Source organism: Podarcis pityusensis (assembly GCF_964106645.2).
Source record: "Podarcis pityusensis genome assembly, chromosome: 3".
In the NCBI taxonomy this organism is placed as follows: domain Eukaryota; kingdom Metazoa; phylum Chordata; class Lepidosauria; order Squamata; family Lacertidae; genus Podarcis; species Podarcis pityusensis.
The window spans coordinates 51,086,002-51,105,705 of NC_138026.1; the positions used below are offsets into that span (position 1 = coordinate 51,086,002).

The following is a 19,704-nucleotide window of genomic DNA, read 5'->3' on the forward strand; positions in this document are numbered from 1 at the left end:
TACAGACGCTTCAGGTTACAGACTCCGCTAACCCAGAAATAGTACCTTGGGTTAAGAACTTTGCTTCAGGATGAGAACAGAAATTGTGCTCTGGCGGCGCGGCAGCAGCAGGAGGCCCCATTAGCTAAAGTGGTCTTCAGGTTAAGAACAGTTTCAGGTTAAGAATGCACCTCCCGAACGAATTACCGTATTTTTCGCTCTATAAGATGCACTAGACCATAAGACGCACCTAGTTTTTGGAGAAGGAAAACAAGAAAAAAAATATTCTGAATCCCAGAAGCCAGAACAGCAAGAGGGATTGCTGCGCAGTGAAAGCAGCGATCCCTCTTGCTGTTCTGGCTTCTGGGATAGCTGCGCAGCCTGCATTTGCTCCATAAGACACACACACATTTCCCCTTACTTTTTAGGAGGGAAAAAGTGAGTCTTATAGAGCAAAAAATATGGTAAATACGTAACCCGAGGTACCACTGTAAATGAATTGTGGTTGGGGGTGGATAGAAGGAAAGCCTGTGGTGAGGGTGGGGTGGATGAAAAGAGAGGAAAAAGTATGGCAGAGACAAAGAAAATGGGTGTTTTGCCCATTTCTGCTTACTATTGGTAAGTAGCCCTTCAACCACTGCTCCCCCAAGCCCTTGACCCAGGGGTTGGGAACCCTTTTCAGTCTAAGGACCACATTCCCTTCTGACTGAGGGAGTGGGATCTAACCTGGCCAGTGTCCCAAAGGCCAGGTAGGAAGGCCTGTAGTGTCACATTTGGCCCCCTGTTCTCTTAGGTTCCCACCACTGCCTCGACCACATATCCCAAGAGAATGCAGCCTTTGGCTTTAAAAAGGCTCCCCATACCATCTCTATTCCTGAGCAGACACAACACCTAAGCACGTTGTTTTTCCCTTTAATTAACTATATTGCATTTCAATACCTTAAGCATGGTCTGAAAACATGGCAATATCAAAATGCTCATCTTGTGTTTCTTCTCACTCAGTTGTAAGTATCAAGCCTGATGGCTCTTTCCACTGATGTGCTAGGCCTAGGCTAACCTAATTTTCTCAATTTGTGGTATGTGTTGGTTCACTTCCACATCTGAATTGCACATTTAGTTCTTGGTTTCACAGGTTGAGAAAGATGCTGACAGTGGAAAACAGATTTAGGGGAAATTTACAGGGGCAAAAGCAGGTCCTTTGTGGAAAACTTGAGGCATGTTCAGACTGGAGAAAACAAATGTATGCAGTCCAGAGAGTGACTTTAGTCTTACTCAACTGTGTGCATGCACAGTGGCCTGCAGATTCCTGTGCTTTATGTTTCAAACAGCTTTGGCAACTCGCCTGCATTTTAAAAGCAGGTTGCTATGCAACATGCAGGGACTGCAGTTCAAGGAACTTTACTCCAAAGTGCTGATGGTCATGTGGAAATAGTCATGCAATTCTGTAGACTGTGGGCAAAAAGAATATTGGTCAGCATCAACAAGAGCTCGCAACTAGTCCAGTGACTTTTTGACTACTGCTTTAGTAACATAACCACCTTTGTCACATGGCATTCTAGCCATTGGTATAGTATAACATATTGTCTAAAACACAATATAAGTGTGCTATGCTGAAGGGAAATAATTCCTTTCAGCGGCAGCCACTATTACCATATGGAGTCCTACACCAGAGGGCACAGGGGTTGCCACTGGGAGGAGGTAGCTTAAAAAAACCCCATGTGCAAGCAGAACATTGCATACCTTGCTGTGGAACCCAATGATTTTGAACTACATGGAGATTTAATGTTTGGGAAAATGTCCTAGTTGATAAAAGCAGTTAAGCAACTGAGTAAACTGTTTTGTGTGATTGTGACATTTCGTTCCTTGGTTACTTTTAATGGGGGGGGGGACAGATTGTATTTGTCATTAATATTTTTTGTTATAGGATTTAACTTTAAGTTGGGGTAGCTGATGCATGGGGCCCCATTTCCATATTATACACTTTGAACTGAATAGCTGAAATTAATAAAGGAGAGTAGCCTGGTAACAAGAAACAGACAAACAGGTATATTGTCACTAATGCTATGGTAACTTTGTGACATGAAAATAGTCAAATTTTCATTTATAAGTTGTGAATATTCATGTGGATCAGTTGCTCATAAATGTAATTGGACTGCATTATTACATGAATTGGAACAAGTATGAGTTGGCTGTGTTGTGGTAGGTTTGGAATTTGTGCAGAAGGCAATCCCCTTCTTGGCTGATTTTGCATTACAGTGGTACCTTGGTTCTCAAACTTAATCCATTCTGGAAGTCCGTTCCAAAACCAAAGCATTCCAAAACCAAGGTGCGATTTCCCATAGAAAGTAATGCAGAATGGATTAATCCGTTCCAGACTTTTAAAAACAACCCCTAAAACAGCAATTTAACATGAATGTTACTATCTAACGAGACCACTGATCCATAAAATGAAAGCAAAAAACAATGTACCCCAGTCACACAATCAATCAATCAGTAGCTGAACTGGGTTCCACACAGTCACAAAAACAAAACAAAAAAGCACCACAAAAAGGCAAAATAAATAGCAAAAACAGACAGACCTCAGTATAACACTCAAAATGGAAATGTGCAACTCAAATCAGAAGCATGACACTCAAAATGGAAGTGTGGCACTCAAAATGGAGCATGTTCGACTTCCAAAAAAGTTTGCAAACTGGAACATTTACTTCCAGATTTGCAGTGTTTGGGTTCCAAGTTGTTTGAGTACTATGACGTTTGAGAACCAAGGTTCCACTGTAAAAGACTGAAGGGGAGCTGTGGTGAGCTGTATTGTCAGAAAAGGTAAATGGGCATTTCTATATTTGGAAGTATAAGCATTTTCTTAATGTTTTTTTTTTCTCCCCCACCCCAAGAAGTTAGTCTCAGCAATTTATCCACAGGATACTTCCTCAGTGTGGGGACAGTACCACATCAGAAGCAAATGTAATTAGCATTTAGTGCTTCAGAGTTAAAAGTAAAAACATGGTATTAATAGTAGTGAATGTTGCCACTTGGTAGAATCAGCTTATTGCCTATGATGTGCTGTCAGAAAATGGTTTTTATTAAAATACGATTGAATTTTCTAGGAAGATGTGGAAACAGGAGTTCACCTTGATCCAACTACAAAGGAAGTTCAGTTCAACCCAACCTATGACACAATGTTTGCACCTGAGGTAAGCAAACTAACTTTTGTTAAAAATATGAGTAAGTTGGAACAATATTGGCTAACTTTCTTCAAGGAATACCCTGTGAACTATTAAATCATTCCTGTTTAAAAAACAGCCCTTTTAAATTAGGAATAATACTAAATTCTACAGGCATTTCTATAAATCTTGATCTGAGGCCAAGCAAACTTGGCTTTCGTTTTGTATATGTATACATCAAAATATGTAATGACATTATATTTAAACTTTTAAATTAAGTACTTGAAATGTGGCATAGGTAGTTTCTTCTCATAATAAAGCCATAATTTGCACACACAAAAGTAAAATTTGCAGGGTAGTAAATAAAAAAAATTAGAAGTCAGATGTCCTTGTGAACATCTTTTTTAAAGTCATCGTTTTTAAATTTCTATAATGAGGCCACTTAAAGTTGCAAATAGGTATGTTCATCAGGCAAAAATCATGGAATTGCACACTCAGAGTTCATTTTCATGTTCGGTTGAAATGCTTAGGATATATCATGTTCAGACCGGGGAATATTAGACGAGTAAAAGAAAACCATGCATTATTCGCTGTTTATAATCTCCTAGCCAGGGGTTATGTTGTTGTTTTCTTTCCCCCCCATTTGTGGAATCACACAGTTGGTGGGTATACTGCATCTAGCCTGCCTCCCCCCCCCCTCTCTCTCTGATGAATTGTCATATCTGTATACACGAGCGTGCAAGTTATTTCTACTAAATGCTCAGACAATTCATATGTTTCATGATTTGTCAGATAGGAGGGTCACTTGTACCTCTCTGTATCCCAAAGTATCATGTATTCAAATCATGGGTACACTAATCTGGCACCATGTAAGATCTGTGCTTTATTATTTTTGCATGTTGTTTGTTTTTCTGAGTTTGCACAGTTTCAAAAATATACTGTATTTTTCACCCTATAGGACGCACTTTTTCCCCTCCAAAAATGAAGGGGAAATGTGTGTGCGTCCTATGGGCCGAATGCAGGCTTTCGCTGAAGCTTGGAGAGCGAGAGGGGTCACCTCTCGCTCTCCAGGCTTCAGGAAGCTATCCGCAAGCCCTGGGAGCCCGGTGGGAGTTCCCGCCGGGCTCCCTAGGCTTGCAGAGAGCTGCCTGTTCTGGGGGCTGGGGTCGGGGGAAAAAATTTTTCCCCCTTTATTCCCCCCCCCCAAAAAAACTAGGTGCGCCCTATAGGGCGAAAAATACAGTAATCTGGATCTACCCTTATCCACATTAGCAGTATTTATCATAGCTGCAGCTGAGAATGCAGAAAGCATTGTAGTAAGTTACCCTTTTAAGAAATCTTCACAAATGTTAAAAAGAAATACGCTTTAAATGAGTGTGCATAATAAAATCTACTCCAGTACAGTGGGGGGGGGAGGTTGGAAAATAATATTTACTATATAAAAGCTGTCAAATAAATGGAGTATAAAAACAATTTAATCTTGAAATCAAATATTCCTCATGGAAAAACACCTCTGGGGAAATGCAACCAGTATAAAAATACAATATAGTTAGTTTTAATACATGCAGCTGTCAAAATCTTGAAATTGTTGCTGTCCAAAGCTGTAAGTTATTTGTGTAAGCTTGAGGCAGTTTTCCTAGGTTTAGCCAATCAGTAAGTGTAGTTTCCATTCCCCATGGAAAAGCTCATCTGAAGCAAGGATGTTAATATGTACACTAATTTTCTGTTTATTTATTATTTTATAAAACTTAGTCACAGTTTAGGTTTAAATACTGATTATGAAGTTTCAACCTGTATTAAAAGCATGAGAGTGTATGGGAATGCTTCAATAAATAGAAATGGGTTTGCTCCTCTTAACCCTTGAGAAATAGCAAACAATGCATGGAAGGAATCTGATTAGATTTAGCAAATGTGGCGCAACATTACTTTTCTGATGGCTGTGGACTTATTCATTATTTTAGGTTCTCTGTGGGTTATACTACACTTTACAGTAGCTGGTTTATGGGGTGCCAGCAGTTGGACAGGTCAGGCATTGTCCAAGGATCCCAGGGGCTCCAAATGGCTCTCACCTGGCCAGCCTGCTGGACCACACTCCCCACCTAGCCCCCAGAGCCATTTCAGCGATAACAGGCAGCGCTGCCAAGCTCAATTCCCATCCATGGTGCCCACTTGCTCTGTTTAATTACGGAAAACGTGCTAGCCACTCATTTGTTTTGCTGGTCAACTTGTACGCAAAGGCTTTAAAACAGAAAGCTAGTAGGATGGATCACAGTGGATGTTGTCATCAGGACAGCCTTCTCCAACCTAGTGTCTTCCACGTGTTTTGGATTACAACTCCCATCATGCATGACCATTGACCATGCTGCCTGAGGCTGATGGGAGTTGTAGTCCAGCAACATTTGGAGGTCATCAGGTTGGGGAAGACTGGATTAGACTAGAGTTGTTGAGCCCTGGGTTAAAAAGCCCAGCTAGTTGTGCATCTCACTGAGTGACCTTGGGCCAGCCAGTCACTACATCTCATGTTTGTTAAGGATAAAATGGGCAGGAAGAGAATCACTTTTATTCCCCTAAGAGCCTTAGAAGAAGAGCAGGATGAAAATGTTACAAATGCATGGATACACATATGTAAGTAAAGAGTTGCGTGTGAAATGGCCTTTATTTTTAATGCAGTTTGGGCCGGTGAATCCATTTAGGACTCAGCAGATGGCTGCACCTAGGAATATGCTTTCTGGATATACAGAACCAGCACACATTAATGATTTCATGTTTGAACAACAGAGAAGAACATTTGCAACCTATGGTAAGGTGTATTTTTAGATAATCCTCTTGTGATCTTGAATCTGCTACATTTGTCTGTGGTTGACATGGTCTGATAGAGTTCAAAGGTTTTAAATATACTCTTATTAGTTCTAAATGTTAGCTAGTTCAGATAATTAGAAAAGGGATCCGATTAGGAGTGTAATATCGACATGATATGTCCTATACAAGGCCATTGATCTTTGTGCATGGGTCAGTACACAGTCAATAGCCGCTTGAGGTCCTTGTATCCAGTTTGGAGACCTAGAGGTAGCATATGCCGTATCCCTGTTTCCACCAGAATTGTCAGAAACTACAAAGCATGCAGCTTTCAGTTAGCCAGGTAGCTTTAACGTCTCAGTCACTCTTTTATTTGCTAATGTTCTTCCCCCCCCCATCTAAATTTTAATTGCGTGAACTCTGAGGTGGGAGTTCATTATTTAGCATACAACACAGGCAGAAATGTACTTGAGTCTATAAGATAGCTGAAGCTTCTTTTAATTACTATGTGCTAAATGTATGTTAAAGTATGCCACAACTACTTATTTGTATTTATATTTGCTATATTATAATTTGGATTTCTTTATTTGTATTTGTGGGCTAGGGGGTGGTTTAAGGGCTTTCGCTGGGGAGTGTATTTTTTATTAGCTTGTATACATTAGTATTGTTAATTGTTTTAATTTTTATTCTGTATTTTGTGAACCACCCTGAGACCTACAAGTATAGGGCAGTATCCAGAATTTAAATAATAGTAATAGTAATAATTTCTACCTTCTAATGTAAGTTGAGAGCACTGTTGAGATTGAACTGCACTTGCTCCAACATATGCATCATAGTGAGATAAGTGTTTTGGTTATTATGTATTTTCCTAAAATAACTAAATAAGTACAGAGCATACTATATCTGCAAGACATGCCTCCAAACTCTTGTCTCTTCAGAAGCTGCTTTGATTCCTAGAACCATTAATGCAGTCCCTTTTCATGCTGGTTCCCCTGGAAACTGCTAGGTTATCCAGGAGTTATGGTTACCCGATCTGTTCCAATTGTGAAATGCTGCTAGAGAAAGTGGAGCAGTGCTGTTGTTAATTCAAGTGGTAGTTAATATCATGAAGAGTATTGTATATTTTCTGAATTTTGTGTGCTATGATTTCGATCCTGACATCCACTAGCAGCTTCTTTGAAAAATGAAGCCTACTTGTAAGAGTAACTTGAAGGAAATGTCAACTAGTGAATGGTATTTCACTATTCAATAGCCTTTGAGATTATTTTGTAGATGTCCTCTGTAGGAGGATCAGTGAATAGGAATTTCACAACAATAGTGGTAGTGAACACAAGGGCAGCAATTCTGAGAAGTACATCTAAACATTGTGCAAAAAGATTGAAGTCTAAAAAGATTCCCCGTGTCCATTCCACAAGCCTCGTGTTGCTGCTTTAAGCAATCCTATATGTCAGACAGTCAATTGATTGTGGCAAGTAGAGGGAGGAAGCATCTTCAAGAAACCAAAAAAATGGCTACATAGAAAAAGGAAGACCCTGTCCTTTGTTCTTTAGAGAATACTCATTGATGGGGCACATGCTTGCATGCAGAATGTCCCAGGTACAGTTCCCAGCATTTCTAGATAGGGCGAGGAAAGTCATTTGTCTGAAACCCTGAAGAACCACAGCTAGTTAGCGTAGCTAATATTGAGCTCAATAGACAGACTTATTTCTTTATTTCAACAATTTATATGCGGACTAATTACAATAATCTCTAAGTAGTATACAGGTGATTTAGCACAGTATAATGAAGATAAAAATCAGTTAAAACTATAAAATCAGAACAGTTAAAATGTCTGCTGAAATAATAACAATAAAAGTCTTCAGTAGCTGCTGGGCATCCAACCAGGAGGGACCTGTGCAATCTCAGCTGGAAGAATTGAGTCCATAACAGCTTCTGGTGGATCCAGGCTGTGCATCTGAGCCATGAGGATCTGCTGATAGTGACTCCCCAAAGAACTCCGTGATAAGGAACGGATATAATGAATCTGGTGGTCCTTAGGGTATCCTGGACCCAAGCTGTTAAGGGCTTGGTAAATTGATACCAGAACCTTGAACCCAGCCTATGGGCAGCCAGTATATTGGCAGCCAGGGAAAGCTTTTAAGCACCAGAGTGGAAGCAATTGTCTGTCCCTATCAGTAGTCTAGCCACAGCTTTCTGCACCAGCTGGAGCCTCTGGTCCTGACTCAAACGTAGCCTTAGTCTTGGTATAAGGCAGCCTCCGATGTTCTGAGAGCAATTTCCCATTTTAATTGAGATTTTTCAAATAAACAAAAATTACATAACAACAAACAAGACACATAAGAGGGCAACCATTTCTGAGCAGCATCAGCTTTACAAATAATCCCAAAGCCATTGGAATCTGCTAATCACTAATGCCTATTCCAATATGATGTCTGAAAATGGTTGTAAATAAAAGTAGAGAGAATGGATAGCAATCTATGGATAATTTTTTTATCTCCCATCCGCATATACTGTTTTGGAGAGCTCTCCAAAGATAGCCCTTAATGCACCATTGCAATGTCTATATATATGGGGATATGTGCATGTTGCCTTGGAATTAAATGTTGGTGTGGTTTCAGTGTACTTTATAAGAAGAAAAATACTTTGCTTTTCTATTGCATCCATGACATGGTGAGCGATTTCTCTCTGTAAAACCACAATAAAGTAATTTTCTAAATACCAGGGTGCAGAGAAGGACATATTGTCTGTCTCCAAGAATGCAAGCTTCTTTGCACAGGAATGCACTTCATGCCTAAAATGTTGCTAGCATAAGACAAAGGCACCATTGTTCAGTTACATCAGGCTAATAAAATACGCTAGGATGTTGGCAGTAGGAACTAATAAATCTAATTCATCCAGATACTAGGCTGTCTTCCAGGCTCATCTTAGTGCTCCACCATCACAGTGCTGGTAGCTGGTCATAGTCCTTACGCTAACATTAGGCACTAGAATTTATTTTCAGAGAAGCAAAAAAAGAACAAAGCCTCAATTTTGCCCCAACTCTTGCATTTTGTCTTTAAGTAGGTACATTATGTTTCAACCTAGAAAGAGCATTATAGTATGTTTGACATTATTCACTCATTCAGAACTTATTCTTCACCAGCTAAAATATGGTTATACCCATTATGCTTTGTCAAGGCCGTTGAAGTCCTTCGCTTTTAGGAAGGTAGCCAGTCATTCCATTCAAGATCTTTGCTGTCAGGTTGCAGAGGAGCATTTTATTTTCAGGGGATATATGGAAGGAGAGCGATATCTGGGAATCAGAAGGGAGAGTATTGTTCTTTTTCCATACTCTGACCAGTAATAAAACATTTCTCTACTATCCATAAGCAAGATTCTACCTGCTGCATTATTGAAGCAAGTTTCATGCTGCCAGTGGATTATTCTACCCTGAGCTTGACCTTTGTGTGAATAGACAAACTCTGTGGTTTCATTTGGAAGGGAGCCATTCAGCTGCCTTTTGTCGGCATGCATGCTGGCCAGTGGCACTGCGGATAATTCCATCTTGCAGTGATAGCATTTATAGACCGGATGTCACTGAAACAAATAGTATTTATTAGCAGCCACATGCTTGTGTTGACCACATCACTTTCATTGTGTTTTATGTCAAATAGGAAGGAAGGAAAGGATCCTTCTTGGTCAATCTTGTGTTTTTGGACTGTGCTTTTAGACAACTTGCCATTTGCTTGTAACCTCCCAAAGGCAATTTAATGCTTGTGTCCTTACCACGGCTGAGTCAGTTCTGTTGCCACAGAGAAGGTAGGGAAGAGAAGGCAGCGCAGTCTCACAAATGTCTCCTTCTTTTTAAAGACTAAAACCATACAGTGTTCATGTTTCATTTTATTCTCAGTGACTGGGGAAGGTGAACCGCATGTGGGCCTGTTTATTTGTAATTGGGTTGGGGGGAGTTAAGTCAAAGGTTCTATGCAGAGACCAGTTACATAAAAAGAGGTCTGTTTTTAAAACAGCAGGTTTCCCCTTACAGCTGCATTTGGAAGTCTCTGTCAGAAAAAAAAAGATAGGAATCTCTTTCACATTCTCAGCATAAAGTAGGAGTTGTTCAAAGTCCTTTTCATAAGGAAAAGATGCTGAATGAAATGCAGGCAGGCTATAGAGAACACAGCTCCCGCTGAAGATTAAATCTCACCCAGTGGCTCCATTCACGATCACTCGGTTTGAGGGAGCAAACAAATAGTCCCAGAAATGGCATCAATACAGTGAGAGGACAAATAAGCTGCTGTATTGATTTTGACATACATCCAAATTGGCATTTCTGCCTTAAATAAGAACTGTGAAGTTGAGTCTAACTGAGAAATTGGCTCATTGGCCCCACGCAAAGACCTCACTCAGCATAAAACTGGGTTCTATAATGCTTGGCTTATTTATGTGGAATTCTCATCAGAATAGTAAAATCCAGACAATTTTCATTTACAATGGTCATCCTTGCAAATTGTTCATGAAATCCCACCTCACCAGCTAGGTTCTGGCAATTGACCAGACTCTGGGTTGGATTGGAGAGTTGCTACTTTCATTTGGCAAGCAGATTGCACTCTAAAACTATTATTCAGTGTAGGTTTGTTAAGCTGGAAACTTTACTATGTTTATTCAGTTAATTATATTTGTATGCTGCCTTTTGATAGGGTCATTAAGGTTGTTAATATCTGCCACTTTGAGTCATGGTACTGTAAGCTCAGGGTGTGCAAATCTCTGTTCTTATGAACAAGTTAACATTGTATTTCATTGGTTGTAGCAGATTCAAGAACAGTCTGCTACGTTCAGCTTTGATAAACAGACTGAGAATTTTGTTTAAACAGTTCATTCTTTGCTGAAAGCAAAGTGATCCCGTCTTCTATAGCAGATGATCCATGACTAGTAGCTGTCATATTAATATACTGGCACCTAGTAATAGATACTTTTGGTTGAGGCCTGCCACATCACCCAAGTTATTATTGGCCTACTTTCTGTCTTTTTCTGAATTAAGATAGTATTGACTATAAACGATGAAGCTATTCTCATGTATCCACCATGTGAAAGGGTTGCTAGCATGGCAGGCACAGGGGCACGTGTCCCTACAGAGGCCTTCTCTGGCATCCAGAAGGTCCCCTTCCCTTGGTGAAATCAGGTTTGAAAGAAGCACACTTTTGTATTCTGGGTTCAAACAACATGCTAAGCTGAATGATGACTTAGTTCAGTGCAACAGCAAAATGGCCAGGGAGGAGCAAAGCGGTCACAATTGCCTCTCCAGAAAGCTGCATGTCTGTTCCTTTGTGCTAAGCTGTGCTTTGGCTTCACTATGATGGATGTGTCCTCAGGGTAAAGGTCTTCTGAGAGTTGGTGGCTGAAATTGGAGCTCTGCCAATAAAAATATTCCACAAGAGGTGAATCTTAAAATGTTATGGTTTTGTCCTTCCACAGGATATGCTTTGGATCCCTCAATAGATAATTATGAAGTTCCTACTAAATATATTGGTTCTGTTGAAGAAGCTGAAAAGAATCAAGGTAAAGAATATTTGTTATAGCGTTGCCTAATTACAAAGTTCAATCAGTTGTGTGTGTGTGTGCATTAACAAAATGTTTAAAATAAATTGTTATTAATGGATGAAATAGTAGTTTACTTAAGTAGGGAGGTGCTTTTAAGTGACTGATATTGGACATACAAAGGGACTGCTTCTGGAACATAGCAGAAGTCAGGCATAGTGTGTAAAGAACTTTGTGTATCTCAACTTCTTGACAAAATGCTAACAAGATTTGCATCTTATATGTTTCTTCATTGGAGAGTGCAGAAGGCGGCAATAGGTCAGTTGCCGATGAAGGCACAACTCTCTAGAAAGGCTAATAAAATATAGCGTATCGAGAGCTGATTGGTTTATCATCTTGTGATTTTACAGCTGCCATTCACTTTGCATGCAGTGCTTGTTTCTTGTTTGACAGATCATTTGAAGATGCATGTCCAAGGCCAACAATTGCACACAAAAGCCTCAATTTACCCTAATCTAGTACATTCTTTCTTTTCTGACAACACTGAAATGATTCAAGTGGAATGTGGAAGAATACATTGTCGTTCTTAAAGTGAACCTAGACTTAAAATTCTGCTACTGCCTACAGGTCTGACTGTGTTTGAAACAGGACAAAAGAAAACGGAGAAACGGAAGAAATTCAAAGAGAATGATGCATCTAACATTGATGGCTTCTTGGGACCGTGGGCAAAATATGTTGATGAAAAGGATGTTGCAAAACCTTCAGAAGTGAGCACCCCTTGTTTATTCTTCGAAGTAGAATAGTAGTGGTGATGCTTAGTCTGGGATCCCATGTGTGGTCATAGGGGAGTTCCTCACACCTTGCAGCAGGGTGCCTGGCTTTCCCTTCCAGCTCCATCTGCTTTTATTGCATTGAATGCTACCCTGAGAGTCCCCTGAGCTTCTGGTAACTCTGAGGATGGGACACGCAGGGCTGAAGTGGGAGGGGTCTTGAAAAGTTCCCGTTGTCAGAATCAGTGTAGGTTTATTTGGGCAATCTTTCTGAAGGCACAGCAAGTGACAGGAGATGCCAGGGCTGCACACCAGTGGTGGGTGGGAGCTGGAGCCAATAGTGGGCCCAAAGCAAGAAGTGGCCAGTGCAGAGTTAACTGTGTCTACCCACCATGTTGGGCTGAATTCTTTTATATTGTACATGTGCATCTCTGCTGTTCCTTCTTGGCCATTTGTGTGCTTTCTATTGCTCCCTTCCATTCAGAAACTGCTTCTTCTTGAAGCAGCAGCAAGGTTGATCCATTGGGTGCTTGTCCCCCTAGCAACATTTGCCCCCTTCTCTCCCTGTCTCAATATTGGGTGCCTTTCTCGGGAGGCTTTCGTTCTGTGTCAGGATTTTCCTTCTGCCTGACTTAGTTCTTAACGAGAGGAATCTGACACTGCCATAAAGGGAAACTATTAGGCATGGTGATCAGAGTGATTTCTGCGTGAAGGTATGGTACATGCCACTGTGTCCAGTCCCAGATATAGTAAAACATTGGATTTGTCCATTGATTTTTGTAGGCATTTATCACTTTCATCTCAGTGGTGCTACTTAAAATTAACATCTTGCTGTAAGCCAATACAGCAACTTTGGAGTTGTGTATGGCTGTTGCTGTTTGACTATATAAGCAATGAATTGAATCAGAATTGGGAAACATGTTTAGAATTTATTTTGTGAAAACTTGTTTCTAAACTGAATAGTTTACTGACCTTTTGTTTAACATGCTTTTTCGACCTTTCCCCCCCTAAATAGCATTAAAATTGGAAACTTTAAGTGAATTCAGTGAAAATATTCTAGATTTTGTTGTAAAAACAAGACTGGTAATTTTTAATGTTTGGGCTACTTAGGAAGAACAGAGGGAACTGGATGAAATAACAGCAAAGAGACAAAAGAAAGGCAAACATGAAGATGATAAGCCTGGAGAAGAAAAGACTATTTTGCATGGTAAGTGCTTTCTTTAGCAGCTGATTTGCATTTCCTGCATCTACTTTCAAACACTTGTTTATCAGGAATAATGTATGTTGTCATTTATTTGCTATGTTAGTTCTTCTTGCAGCGTACCATGTAGGAAGAAACGATCTCTAAAAGAAAACATGGTGCCAGAGACACAAGGGGGATTTCAGTAAGGAAGAAACTTAGAAACAGCCTGGTTTTGTTGTTTCTGGTAACACCGGAAAGAATTTCAAGATGTGGTTAAATTTAGCTTGTGGGCAGATTGTATTATTGGGAACACTGTGGAAATGTCATTTGCTTGTATATTCATCTCAAATGTCAGCTCCTTGTATTTTAATTTGGCAGCCTCCTTTTCTTGGCTGTCATTTGTACCACATCAAACTTAATCGTTTGAATCTTTACTTTTGTCAACTTTTAGATCATTACATATTGATCTTGCCTCATTTTTGACAATATAGGAATGTAGGCTTCATTGTTGACTATAAAGGCTTGAAATTGTCATTTTTTATTTTGCTGCTGATGTGGAAGCAATTCATAGGATTATGGAGAAAAGTCTTTTTTGTTCCCCACTTCTACATAATGCATTTTCTTAACCTAATGTTTTGCTCCTCTCTTTGTCACATCTCTCCTGAGATTCACACATGTGGCAGGACTTCATTCACATCTCCTTTTTTATAGAACCCTCTTGCCCATCACCACAAATGCAATGATAATTTGCAAGTTAACTTTGAAATTTGAAGTTACATGCAGTGTTTTAATGTACATTTCACTGCTTGGTGCCTTCGTCAAAGATTGCAAGGGGTGTGCAGAAATTGCAAACAGGATTTCTGAATTGTTTCTCATTGGATTTTCATAAACCAATAAAAAAACCCCTAACATTGCAGATAAATCATTTTTGATGTTTCTTGATACAGAGCTGGGTATTTTAAACATAAATATTATACAGCGTTGGGTATAGCATTTTAGCCTATGGAGATTTAAATTGTTACCTAAGAGGCATGAAAAAGCCAGCTAGAATAAAGTATTTAAGATCATGAATGTGTGTATCTGGTCAGGAGAAGTTAGTTTTTGAGCCGTGTAGTTAGTAGATTATTCATTTTAATCACCGTTGTGTCCTAAAACTGATTTCATCCATGTCATATTTGAGGGAGACTGTAAATCTGCATGTTCTAATTTTGTTTTGTTTATTTTGCAGTCAAAGACATGTATGACTATCAAGGGAGATCCTATCTTCATGTTCCTCAGGATGTTGGGGTTAACCTACGTTCAACAGTACCCCCTGAGAAATGCTACCTTCCTAAGAAACAGATCCATGTATGGTCTGGTCATACAAAGGTAAGAGACAATTAAAATATTAAGTTTTCTTGGTTTCATAATTATGGGCCCAGCATCATTTTTTTTTTCAATTTCAAAAATTGCCCTTGCACAAACATATTTCATGTGCCAGCTTGTATTCATTCAGTACTTGGCGATCCTATATAGGTGGAGACACTTGTGGGTAGATTCAGCTGCCCAGTTCTCTTAGCAGAAGCCAGCACAAGGACTACTAGCACAGCTGAACTTCCCCCCTCTGCCACCTCCAAATCCTCTCTGGTGGGTAGGGAGAACAACCAGAATATGGGGTGAGAAGGAGAAATAGGAGGTCGAATGTCCAAAGTCTTCCAAATGCAGCACTGTATGGTTGCTCAGCCAGTTGCTAAACTTGCCAAATCATTTCCTTTGCCACTAGATAAGGTTCCTCTGCAGTGGAGGCAGGAGTGGACTCTGCATTATCCCAATTCTCACCCATAGTTTAGACCGGTGTCATTAGGTGCACAATAGTGTTCATTTGCTAATGGTGTGTGAAAACCTTATTACTATATTCGGAACTATGAATATTTAATTTCACACTCTATATAGGCCATCATTCTTTCACCATTAAGCCATGATACAAGCACGCAAATCCCCTGAGATGCAATTCTCTCAGCCAGTTAGTCTCCTAACTAATAATTCCCTATCATGGGTCCCTGTTAGTGAACTAAACTGGCTTTGAGAAATGTGTTTCCTTATTCATACAGAGGTTATTTATATATTTTGCACCGGTAGTCCTCGCTGTACATTTTGTAGAATTACAAGTGTGTTTCTGTGATTTTATGTTGCTAATCTTTGAGACTTTCTTGGGGAACTTATACAAATTCAGATGCCTACTTGGAGATGGTAGGAATGGAATGGCAGAAATTATTCCTCAAACGTTAGCACATATAGCTGTCATTTAGATGCAATATGCTTAACTTGAATCCATCAGGGCCCCCAAAGCCAAAGACATGGGCAAATCTGCAAAACTTTGATTCAGTTAGATTTGGAGTGCCTGCTTAGTAGTTACTCCCAGGCTTTTTCTATATGTCATATGAAGCTATGGGCCTTGGTCAACTAAGTCGTTGCGCTGGCGAAAGCCAGTGCAATGAGTCCCAATAGTGCAACAGAACTACCCCCAATGTGTGTCCCCTGTTGTTGTTTAGTTGTTTAGTCGTGTCCGACTCCTCGTGACCCCATGGACCAGAGCACACCAGGCACTCCTGTCTTCCACTGCCTCCCGCAGTTTGGTCAAACTCATGTTGGTAGCTTTGAGAACACTGTCCAACCACTCGTCCTCTGTCCCCTACTCCTTGTGCCCTCAATCTTTCCCCTGTACCACCCCCAAATTGGGTTGGGAGAACCCCAAGAACCATGCATGGGGTGAGGGTAGGAGGGGGGAATTCCACTGATAAAGCTGTACTCTTAAAAACAACAGCAACAACCAGAGCCTTTTATTCAGTGGTGAGAATAAAAATTGGGTGAGAATAAAAATCAGCATGATTTCAAAACATTGATAATGTTTTGAAAAGGAACCCATTTTCCAAACACACAGTACATGTTTCTTCGTTAAGAGATTTTGGTGGGCACCAGTGCAACTTGTGCTACTTACTCTATTCAGTAGTATCAAGATAGTGACCTGTTGAATCAGCAAACGGAATTGTTGCTGTGCCAACAGCTAAGTTAGTGGCATTGGCAGCCACCCTTTAACAATGAATGTCTCCTATAGGATCAAATATAAACATGTTTGGAAAGAAAAGAAAAATATTTGTAGCTATTTCATAGTTGTTTTTATTTATAAGGGAGTCAGCGCTGTCAGACTGTTTCCTCTTTCTGGCCACTTGCTGTTGTCTTCTTCCATGGACTGTAAAATTAAGGTGAGTACCTTCAGAAAGTACACTTATTGCTGCCTACAGATGGTTAAATTCACATCAAAAGTATTGGGATATGCCTCCCCTTTAACACTCATGTCAAGGCAAATTCAGTTGTTGCCTTTTTGTTACGCTAAAGTAATAGGTCAGGTTCATAATGGAACCTTCTGTTTATCATGAAACAAATACAGTGACTCTTTAATCACTGTAAAGCAACAACAAGACTACAGCAATATATACCAAGCAGGGTGCCGTACAAACTTTTTGTGTGGGGAGGCGAATCTCCTTGGTCAGTGGCTTTAACTTAGCCTGTAGAGGTCAAGTCATATGTTCTGGTAACCTTTACTATTTCTTTCTGTTTCCTTCAATAATGAGGACTTCAAATAGATGTCTGAAATCTGTTCAGCTACTCTGCACTGACACCTTGCTCAAAACAGGCAGCAATTCATCTCCATAAGTGAGGGAAAGAAATGCACACCTGCCTCTCCATAAAGCAGATGCCTTCGTGCATAACAGCCCAGTTTTGTGCTGTTTCTACTTTTAAAAAATTCCTGAAAGGGGGCTGCAAAAAAATGGGCTGTCAGGCATGCAAACCTTTGCATGGAAGATGCACCTCACATGTTACTGTTTGTGTTTGAACTCGAAAGTGGATTGCTACTCAAATAAAGTATGTGGTACAGGCTATGCTTTTCCAAAACTGCTGTTAATTGAGACAGCATGTAGTAGTTCTCTTATGTCCCAGTCCACCATGCTAGCCACTACATTACACTGCTTTTCTCTCTTTAGGGATGCAATATTTATTCAATTTATCTTAATTTCTTTTGATCAGTGGAAAATGTGACCCTGTTTTTTAAAAAGTGTATAAGTGTTCTCTACTGCCTTGCCGGATATTGTCGAGAGAAGAAAGTGCTAAGGAGTAAACCCTACACAAATCAGGAGTGGAGTCCTTAAGATGGTAGGATGGTGCCTTGTACGCCTCCTTCCAGCCACTCCTGCATCCAAGCTGGTGCCAAATGTATTGCTCTGCTTTCCTTTGGACCACATGAGTGAGGCTGAGAGAGGGGTCTCGTCCATCTGGGCAGCCCAGGACCCCCATACACACCACCCAGGGTTACGCCCTGCGAGGTCACCTTGGTGCTGTAAACGCAGCAGTTTGTTTCTCAAGACAGGAGGATGCCAACAATACAATATGTAGTAAGACATGGGGGGGGGGGGAGGTACACGTGGCAATGCAGCTGCACTTTCCTTCTCCATTGCTGCTGCCACACTTCCCTTGTTTGTTGATACGCAGTTCCAAGAAGTAGCTCTGTGAACATCCTATGAATCAGCAAGTTCTCTTGGTATAACATTTTTCAAATCACACAGTTAATTACATTTTGTACCTGTTTTGTTATATTATGGGAATTACTTTTAAAAAACCATAGCTTTTCATTCAGCAGGTGTTATAAAGCTTTTTTAACCAAGAAAGAATGTTAACAGTACTGGATTTGAAATAGTGTAAATGTATGTTTTCTTAGGAACACGGGTGGCGCTGTGGGTTAAACCACAGAGCCTAGGACTTGCCGATCAGAAGGTTGACGGTTTGAATCCCCGCAATGGGGATGGCTCCTGTTGCTCGGTCCCTGCTCCTGCCAACCTAGCAGTTCAAAAGCACCTCAAAGTGCAAGTAGATAAATAGGTACCACTCCGGCGGGAAGGTAAACGGCGTTTCCATTCGCTGCTCTGGTTCGCCAGAAGCAGCTTAGTCATGCTGGCCACATGACCCGGAAGCTGTACGCCGGCTCCCTCGGCCAATAAAGTGAGATGAGCGCCGCAACCCCAGAGTCGGTCACGACTGGACCTAATGGTCAGGTCCCCTTTACCCTTTACCTATGTTTTTCTTGTTGATTTTGTTTTGTTTTGTTTTGTTGAATTGCTTCAAGAAATTTTATGGGAAGCAATTCATAAATGAGGCAAAAATAAGATGGGCTTAATTTAAAATAGTATGTTGTGTGCATTAGCTGTTCTACTTGCATTTTGTGTCTTCCTTAAACCATATTGTAAAATGTATTTTCCACCCACCAGCTCTGGGAAGTATATGGTGAACGAAGATGCTTAAGAACTTTCATTGGTAATATTTTTATTTTTATTTTTTAAAAATAATCAGCTTTTTAATAAATGCTAATTGTGTCAGATTCCAGTTGTGTGCTGCCTTTAGCAATATGTCCAAATATTAATGTGTGCCTCAAGGGAATAATTAGAAGTGATGGATGCTAAGAAAATAATTATTGAGCATGGTAGTTCAAAATTCTCCCTGCGGTACAATTCATTCATGTGTGGTACATAGCTAAACACACATTTATCCCAAGTAAAGCAATTGGGTGGTACCAGAGGGGAGGGCAAGGGAAGCTCCCACCCCAACAAATAGCTTATCCCCCCCCCCCGCCCGGATCTTCAGGGCTGCTTGTTTTTAGAATGGGGTCATTAACATGAAATATATGTATTTTTGCTCAGCATCTCTTTCCACTTACATTTTAAAAACTATGGTTCACGTGACGTAGCCTAAGGACACCCTGATCCTAGTGAGGGGTGGTACACAGGTGGATCTGGGCCTCCCTGTGCGCAGCCACTGCTGAATTGAGAACTGCATGCGCAAAAAGGTGCTGTATCCCTAGTTTCCAGTGTTGGATTGAGAACCACAGTCACAGCACTTGAGCCCAAATGGTTTGTGCTCTTAATTAGATAGAATAGCTTGCTTTTAAGGGGAAGCAGGGGCAATGGAGATGGGAGGACTGAATAGAGGGGGAGATAAAAAGTGCATGAGCCATATTGCAAATCACAGACACTGCACATCCAACAACTGCCCTAGTACCGAAAAGAAAAACATCTGGTACCCTTTCCTACTAATACTATATATATTTGTCCTGCAGGGCACAGTAAAGCTGTTAGAGATATATGCTTTAACAATGCTGGGACTCAGTTTCTCAGTGCTGCATATGATCGGTATCTTAAACTCTGGGACACGGAGACAGGTAGGCGAATGCTTGTTATGTTTCCTCTTCTGATACCTGTATTTTTGTGAA

At 40.4% G+C, this 19,704-nt stretch overlaps 1 protein-coding gene across 3 annotated transcripts in view; it reads left to right on the forward strand.

The window, feature by feature from the left end:
• Positions 1–19,704, forward strand: part of CDC40 (cell division cycle 40) — a 37,780-nt gene that overhangs the window by 10,790 nt on the left and 7,286 nt on the right. For all 3 annotated transcript variants that reach the window (XM_081000385.1, XM_081000384.1, XM_081000386.1), the window contains exons 2-10: positions 3,084–3,170; positions 5,811–5,940; positions 11,391–11,474; positions 12,081–12,220; positions 13,334–13,430; positions 14,635–14,774; positions 16,574–16,648; positions 18,707–18,752; positions 19,552–19,653. In XM_081000385.1, the coding sequence (XP_080856511.1) occupies positions 3,084–3,170; positions 5,811–5,940; positions 11,391–11,474; positions 12,081–12,220; positions 13,334–13,430; positions 14,635–14,774; positions 16,574–16,648; positions 18,707–18,752; positions 19,552–19,653 (901 nt within the window). The remainder of the gene's footprint in view (positions 1–3,083; positions 3,171–5,810; positions 5,941–11,390; positions 11,475–12,080; positions 12,221–13,333; positions 13,431–14,634; positions 14,775–16,573; positions 16,649–18,706; positions 18,753–19,551; positions 19,654–19,704) is intronic.